General features: G+C 44.9%; 1 protein-coding gene across 1 annotated transcript; it reads right to left on the bottom strand.

Annotated features, from left to right (window-relative positions):
- Positions 1-71: 71 nt before the first annotated feature.
- Positions 72-7,614, bottom strand: RNPS1 (RNA binding protein with serine rich domain 1). Its single transcript, XM_008642405.2, is given in 8 exon segments — positions 72-1,144; positions 2,370-2,511; positions 2,978-3,131; positions 3,652-3,754; positions 4,912-5,103; positions 5,379-5,534; positions 5,875-5,905; positions 5,908-7,614. Coding segments are annotated over 8 exon segments (963 nt in total). The 5' UTR covers positions 5,987-7,614; the 3' UTR covers positions 72-1,038.
- Between the last annotated feature and the right edge of the window lie 999 nt (positions 7,615-8,613).

The raw sequence follows: 8,613 nt of genomic DNA, 5'->3' as shown, positions 1-8,613 counted from the left end.
GGCACGGCGCGGCACGGCACGCCCTTCCCCCACAGCCCCCCCTGCGCCCAGCAACGCAGCGAGGCAGGACGGCTATTCTCAACCCTACTGCTTTATTCAGTAACTGCTTGTCCTACACAAGTACAAACACAACATGGCCCAAAAGGATACAAAGTTATACAAAACAAAAAAAATCTGTATAGTATTGACTGTACAACAGGTGGTAAATTCTTTGCCTTTCCCTGTGTGTTAATCCAGCCAGCATCGTGGCTTCAAGTCTCCCTCTCTGCCTTGCAGTTTCCAGCGGATTGGTGCTCAGTCGCTCATTTGGGATTTGTAAAAGCACTCACACTGTTTCACTGTGGGTTGAGTAGGAAGTTTTTACCAACACCCTCAACGAAAAGGTGAAAGAAATCACTTATGGGGGCAGCTACAGAACACTTCTTAGGATTTCCAGCTTCTTCTCTATAGTGTCATATTCACTGGGCTGGACCGTTGTTTCTGTGGTTATTGCCTGGTGCAAGCATTAAAGAAGAGCTTACTCTGCAGAAACTAATCATCATGGGGAACTGGAATAAAGCAACAATTCTGTACTGAATTAAGTCTCAGGCAGGTCTGGGCTCCAGCTGCCCTGAAAAATCCTGTGCTGGCACGTGGAGATCAAGGTATGTGGCTCACTGTCTTACTCATTGGGGTTCTAACTAGAACAAGATTCACATGCTGGTCTGTACAGCGTGCTAAGCGTTTACAATCACCAAGCAGCAGCTGCTAACTGGAGAAAGAGAGGCTGAAACATCTTTCCTTCCCTCTATCTGGAAAAGATGTTTTTACAGCCTTTAAAATCAAAGCCATTTTTAAATAATTTCAATTCAATGCCAGGAATCCAGAAGCCTCACAGCAAAGGTTACTGGCCAGGAACTGGTGGTCTCTCTTACGTTGCCTTCACTGCCAGGATTATCTCTCACTCCTCCTCACCCAGACTCATTATAAAAAAAAGGTACAATATTCCATCTGATGGGATTTAAGTTAAAAAGTAAAAAGCTGTCCAGTCCTTTTGCTTTATCTTGAGGAGTTTGAGCTGGAGCGGCTGCGATGGCGCCTTCGTCCGGGAGACCTGGATCGGGATCGCCGGCGAACAGGGGATCTGCGCCGAGGAGACCGGGACCTGCCAGGGAAGGAGCAGAAAGCTTCCCTTAGGAGACAAGCAATAGGTGCGAGTAATTGGTCAGCTCAACTACCAACTTTTAAAAAACACTACCCTGCCTCCTGCCAAAATCCCTCACACACCATGGGAAAAGAGCTTGAGGAAAACACAGCCGGCTCCAGAGAGGACTGACTACACAGCAGGAATATGCTGGCCATCCTGCCTCTGCTTCAGGAACCATAAAATATTATTAATACCTGAACAACAGGCAAGAAACTGTTTCTCTTCCTCAAGGAATATGAGCTCAGATCAGATCCTACATCAGATCCTCCTTCACCTGAAGTCATCTTTGACTCCCGAAATGGTGATATTCAGGGGAAAGATTTATCCAAACCCTTTCAAATTACAAGGCTCCTTAGAGGGAGCTTACTTAAGAAGTAGTTTAGGTTCAAGCTTCTCAGTACTACAATCAACAGTCATAACAGTACAGCTACTGCTACGACACAAAGGTTCCAGGCACAGAATACTAACAGAGCTTTAACAGGATAGCAAAAATTGGAGTAGGAAAGATAACAAAGGGGGGAATAGCAAACCTGCATCTGTAAGACTGCAGCAAAAGGTGTGCTTAAAGGAGGACCAAGAAGCCTCCTGGATCTTGTGCCACATAACTACTGCTCATTTTTAAACCCGTGGCTCAAAGCTGTTCAGCAATCAAGTTGCTACTGACAAGTAAGACATTTTGAAGACATGTAAACACTGAAGACTCAGAACAACTTATCTAAGCACAATCAGGCAGCCCCAAGTCACACAACTGTCAGATCACACCTTGGGGCCAGTGTACTCCATTCACCTGACAAAGGACTGCTTTTTGGTCATGTGCCCATGCAGAAATAAGGGAGGGAAGTACAAGGACTTCTGAAAAACAAGAAGCTGGCACAGCCTGCCACAAGTGTTCTGTCAGCCAGAGTCTGTTCCCACTTCACCTTGAAGCCTTTATGCAGAAGGGGCTCCAGGGAACAGGCTGGGAAGGACGTGACCTTTCCTGGAGGCTGTGCTCAGGATGCAGACCAGAGCAGGCACCCTGGAGCTAAGGAGTTAGGAACGGCAAGCCAGGTTCAACCGATGCCCAAAATGTGCCACTGTCACTTGGCAGGGGAAAGTCAAGTCCAACAGGATTGTCCCCTGCCAGGTCTTTCAGCGATCATCAGTTGCTACCGAGAAAGAAAAGCATTGTCCCAGCTCTCACCTCCTCCTCATGCGAGGGGGGGACCTGCGCCACATGGGCGGCGGTGGCAGCATCCTCCTGGGGGGGCTGAAGCGCCGGGGAGGCGGCCGAGGCCGTGGGGCCAGCACAGCTGTGGCCGTGATTTCCTGACCGTCAATCTGGCCTTTTTAGGGAAACACAGAAACAGGGAGAAGTAAGTCTTCTTCCACAGTAACATAAACACATCGTATTACTGCAACTCACAGCTTTGTTGCAGGCAGCACCGTGGACTGATCCCACTTCAGTTATCTCCACACCCTGCTCAGGGGCTATTCTGACAAAGTCCACACAACTACCAGACTTCTTAATCTAACCCCACCAAACTGCAGCTCAGATGTTAACCTGGAAAAGTTTTCATATAAGCGTAAAATAATTTTATCACTGTTTTGAAAAAAAATATTAGTTTTAATAGTTCTGTGATTTCTTGAATCTGTCCTGAACCTCACAAAAGCCATTTGGGCTGAAAACTGACAGTATTTTAGATCAGTTCACCAAAGACATCCCTATCACCTCTAACTCATTTTCTGGTCAAATCCATCTGCTCTGAAGACTTTTAAAAGCCCCCAGGCTACTTACAGGTCAGTACCTACCTCCATCCATGTGTTTCAGGGCTTTCTCAGCATCATCTGGGTTCTCAAACTCCACATAAGCATAACCTTTGGAAAGGTGTGGGTTTAGCCTGTCAACTGGCATGTCAATCATTTTAATCTTTCCATAAGTGGAAAAAATTTCCATGATGTGATCCTGTAGAGAGAGAGCAAGCCTTAGGGACACAGACCACACTCACTGGCCAGGTCTGGCTGGCAGAGCAGTAAATCCACAGCACATTTTTTCAGCAAAGTAAACTTTTTACCCCTGAAGATGTTTAAACTACATTCTAGCCAAGAAAACTCAAGCCAGACCAGCTCTGCAGATCCTTTATCAAGAACTGCCAGATATCCTTTATGTCTCCAAGGTAATTTCAGCTGTTGTCCCAAATTCTAGTTTTCTTCCTAGTAAAACAGGATATAAGGTCTGGAACACTGACAAAACAGGCAGACCTCTTAAGCACTACATGTGTCTCAGAAGCCTTCATGGTATTTGACTCAGTAAAATCCTACCAAAATTTTCTTCACTGATCAATCTGGACACAAAGAAACAATTTCCAACAGTACCACCTTGACAACTCTCTAGTAACCAAAAAGTCTGGAGAGCTTTGAAGGAGCAACTCACACATTCTCAAAGAACATGATTGCGTGACTACAGAGGAACATGACATTACTACCTTGGTCACGTTTCTAGTGAGCCTTCCAACATGCACTTTTGTGGGTCTGGGTGATGGGCTCCGCCTCTTGCGCTCCTTTTCATCTCTCTTGGGTGGTTTGGACCTGATTTGGACAACGGAAAACATCTACAGTTTTCAGGCAACATGCAGGACAAAACCAAGAAGCCAGTCATTATCACATGATTAAAAATACCATTTTTACTGAAGGGCATTTTTTCCTGAAGAAGTTACAGTGTTGAGGTGGTGGTGAGGGTGTTCCACTCAGAAACACCTCAGGATTTGCACTTATCTTGTCTGCTTTTGCTTTAGAACTTTTTGAAAATTGAGGACCTTTTTTTGCAACTTTTCAACTTCACTGCAACTAGGGTAACAAATACAGAATTTAGCAAGCACTTTTATGAAGTTGCGGTCATAGTTAAAGCATTTCTCAGTTGTTAACACAAAAACATTCTTTATCTCAACAACTGAAGAGGGAAAGTAAGGCCATAAACATCACAGCATACCACTACCAGGCACACAAACAGATTCAATTATTTGTGTTTCTGTATTTTCTGTTCACTACAGAGGTCCAAAAATGTTTAAAAAGTCTACTTAAAATTAGCTGCATATCACAATGTCTTTGCAGTTAAAAAAAAAATCTGGAATGAAACTTTAATCTGTAAAAAAATCAGTACATAGAAAATTTGTATTTATGCTTCTTCCTAATCCTCAAGTCCATAAATTGAGTGATACACTAAAAACCCCACCCTGCCTTAAGCAGATTTTTATCAGCCTTCATCACCTTACGCAAAGGGAAAACTGTACAGACATTAAGATAGTTTGATTCCCACACCACCTTTATGGGGGCTTCCTTTGCCCTCCTTCCTATCTTATTTTTTTGTAAATAAGAATATAAATATACATATATATATAAATATCCTGGTTTTAGCCCTGACTTTTCTGTTAGTCGTGGCTGTAGTTTACAGCTTTACTCTGATCTAGCCCCATACTGCTAAGGAAACACTGACTGAAACCGCCTCTAACAACTCTAATATTGAAAATCTTTAAACTCTTCAAAATTAGGTTTTTAATCTCAGTTCCTACAGGGCGTATGTCTGGATTCTAAGGAAACGGAGCACACCCATTCTAACAAAATTCAGATCTCTAAGCTATGGAGAAAGCAAATGGTCTTCAGAGAACAATCTGTTCTGATCACAATCTTGTATTCTACATGGAATTAACCTGGCATCTGGCAATTCCTAGAAGACAAATAAAACTCACTTGGAGCGGGATCGTCTCCTGTTGTCATGTCTCCGTCGAGAGGGACTGGGAGATCCAGAAGAGCTGCTGGAACTGGAACTGCGTGAGGTGCTGGAGCTCCCAGAGCGGCTCGAGGCAGAAGAGGAACTTGAGCCACTGCTAGAACCAGTGCTGGAACTGGACCCTGAGCTGGAAGTTGAGCTGGAACGGGATCTGTTAAAAGGGGGAGAAGAATAAAAATTAGTGGAATATCCAGAAAAACAATTAACTGAGAAACTTCTGACAACTAGAGAGAATAACTGTGACTGAGGCTCCATAGCTCACCAGACAGCCAAAGAAATTCATATCTGAAATAGAAACCCTCTTAAGTTAGGCTAAAATTGCACAGTGACTAACACAACACAAGCTTTCAACAGGCCCACAACTAGCAGAAATAAAGCTGATTTCTGAAAATGCTGTCATTTGTTACTCTCCATACAAGTACCCACCTGGTACTGCTGCTCCCACTGGAAGCACTGCGTCTTTTGCGTGTCTTGTCCCGACCACGATCCTTTTCACCTGATTCCTTAGTGGCTGCTTTATCCTTGGACCGGTCCTTTGATTTCTCTTCAGACCTGTCCTTACGCTTGGTTGGTGAAGGAGCCCTTCAACAACAAATTGCAGAAGGCATTGCTTAAGTCAGAAAAACACAGACAACAAAAGCCCCACACCCAAATAAAGAACAGAACAGCAACACAAAACACTGAACTTTGAATGTAATTCAGGATCACTGTTACTGTGGAGTTAAAGCATTAGGCAATTGCAGACATTTTAGAAAAAGGGAAATATTTCACATTATAGAGCAGCTTGGAGGAAGACAGCCACAGCACACAAAAATTCACTCAGGAAGAAGAATTTCCAATTCCTCACCCTCACTGGGAGAGCCTAAGCACCCTGTAACATCCCAGTTTTGTTAAGCCTAGAAAATTTGGACAGCATGATCACTTAGTGCTGGAAGCTTTATTATTTTGACTTCTAGGAAACTCTTCTTTTTCAATCCTGGTAACTCCTTTTCCCCTTCAGAGGCATCCAAAGAAGCACTGAATGGGCCCCACATCTCAAATCTCACTTCTATCTCCTCGATTCAGAGAACCAAATTAAACACAATAAACCCCAAAGAACAGCCTAGTTACAGAAGAAACAGGTTCACAAAGAAATTAACAGTTACACATATAACAGCAATCCTGCTCACAACACACTGGACATTCACTGCCTTCTCCAGAGTCCCGAGTCACCCATCCTGTCAGACGTGTTAGCAACAGCTCCCACCGGCACTGGAGGCCTCACCATACAGTCTGCACTGTTGTTTCACATTCACAGAAGTACAAAACACCTTATTTATCCAACCAAAAATATGGCAGACAGAAGGCATCCATTTCCTCTGCAAGATGCACAAGCAGCTCATGCCTCTCAACCCAGACCTGGCTCCAGAGGAGCAAGCACTATCTTTCTCCAAAACCAGTTTGTGCCATGCAGCACACATTTGTCAGAAAGGAAGGGCTGTTGAGAACAAACCCTCACTGAATTATGGCTGCTTCCAACCTCAACAAGCTGCTCCCAAAGCTCCATCAGTCTTGGTAAGACCAGGTGAAAGGGCTGAGATTGCTGCACTGCTGCCACAGCAGCTCTCACTTCAACTTCTCAGCACAAAGTCTAAACTGGATTCTGACCTTGCCTACCCTCCCTGTTTGCCCTAGATCCGAAAGGAGACTAACTTAACACCTCTCTATTTAGCACTGAAATGCTGGGCATTAGTTGACTTCCAGATGTTTGCCATGTGAGGGCTGCATCCATCACAAAATCTGCAACGTCTATAAACATGCTGCATTTTGATTCCTCCATGGGGATTGTTTAACACCTGCATTACAAACCTGCCTCCAACATTTTAATAACCTCTAAAGGAGTGTGACACTTTCAACTACCAAGGAATGAAACATTCAGGAAATGGAAGCATGAGCAGAAGTGTGTTGGAGCTGCCAGCCTTATCTGCAGTGGCACTGAATATGCACAATAATGCAGGATGTTGGAAACATCTCCATCTCCATGTGCATCACAGGCAAACTCAGTGAACAAGAAAAAACCTCTCCAGCTCACAGCATCCAACCATCTCGTTGCTTCTGTGCTTCTGGCAAGCAATTACTTTATTCTCTGAATTGCAATAAAATTTATGGTTGGGAAGAGATTACTTCTGAACAGTGAAACTTGCTTTCCTGATTTTCAGCTTCACAGTTTGCCCTAATACATCAACTGCAAGAAGCAACACAAATGAATATTCACAAACCAAGCTCCCTGCAGAAACTAAGAAACACCCGTGGCCTTTCTGCATGGAGGACAGGAAACCCACCCCACAGACGCGCCACTGGCTGAGCTTGCTGGGAGAGGAAATGTCTCCTCTAGCACCAGTGGCAGGAAGAAAGCAGTCTATGGACTGTCTCACGGCTGTTGCAAAGGGAGCCAAGACAAGCAAACCTGTGTACATCACTCAGCTTTAGGACATTTCTATCCAGCTCTGTGCCTCTCTAGTGCAAGGTGTGAGGGGGCTGCAGTTCGGCAGTTGAAAGCCACTGCATGAGCCTAGCTGGGCAGTACAGAACAGACAGGTTCCTGGTTTCACAAGGCCAGAAAACTTAAGATTTTCCTTTCATAAAATAACAGAATCACAGACTGGTTTGGGATGGCATGAACCTTAAAGCTCATCACTTTCCGACCCCCCAGCCATGGGCAGGGACACCTTCCACTACACCAGGTTGCCCCAACCTGGCCTTGAACACTTCCAGGGATGGGACTTTTCTGGGCAACCTGTGCCAGGGCCTCACCACCCTCACAGGGAAGAATTTCTTTCTAATCTCTAATGTAAACCTGCCCTCTGTCAGCAGGTTATTCCCCCTTGTCCTGGCACTCCAGGCCCTTGCAAAACATCTCTCTCCATCTTTCTTGTAGGTTCATTTCAGGTACGGGAAGGCTGCAATTAGGTCACCCCAGAGCCCATTTTTCTTCTTCTAAATATCCCATAGCCAAGTTTGGGTTATCTCTGCCTACGCATCAGCTCCTCCTGCACCTGTGGACTGTAAGAGTCATGATGTTATCAGCATACAAACCTATCTGTTAGTGCCCAAGAGTCAGATGTGGTTTTACCCCTTCTGGGAGAAGGGAAGAGGGAACACAGATAAAGACCAGCATGTTTGCTGTTACCCAGGCTGCTGCCGAAGCAGGAAATAGAATCACAGAATCAATTACATTGGAACAAACCTCTGAGACCATCAACTCCAACCTCTGACCCAACACCACCATGTCAACAAGACCAGAGCACTCAGTGCCACATCCAGTCTTTCCATAAACACCTCCAGGGACAGTGACTCCACAACCTCTCTGGGAATGCCCTTCCAAAGCCCAATCGCCCTTTCTGTGAAGAAATTCTTCCTAATGTCCAACCTAAACCTCCCCAGTGCATCTTAAGATGGTGTCCTCTTGTTCTATTGCCCGTTGCCTGGGAGAAGACCCCAAGCCTCACCTGGCTACAATCTCCTTTCAGGTTTCACTGCTTACTGCTCCTCGGGACAGGTGCTCACCAGGGAGATTAGCCAAATGGCTTTTGAACATTCAGCAAATGATGCTGCATTTAAGCAGCTTCCAAACTAACCAGCTGTTTTACTCCACTAAAACATACGTTCCTTTCCCAGGAAT

Source organism: Corvus brachyrhynchos, unplaced genomic scaffold (genome assembly GCF_000691975.1).
Source record: "Corvus brachyrhynchos isolate BGI_N302 unplaced genomic scaffold, ASM69197v1 scaffold369, whole genome shotgun sequence".
Taxonomy (NCBI): Eukaryota; Metazoa; Chordata; class Aves; order Passeriformes; family Corvidae; genus Corvus; species Corvus brachyrhynchos.
Note: the sequence above shows the minus strand (reverse complement) of the source record. Positions and strands in the feature narration are given on the sequence as shown.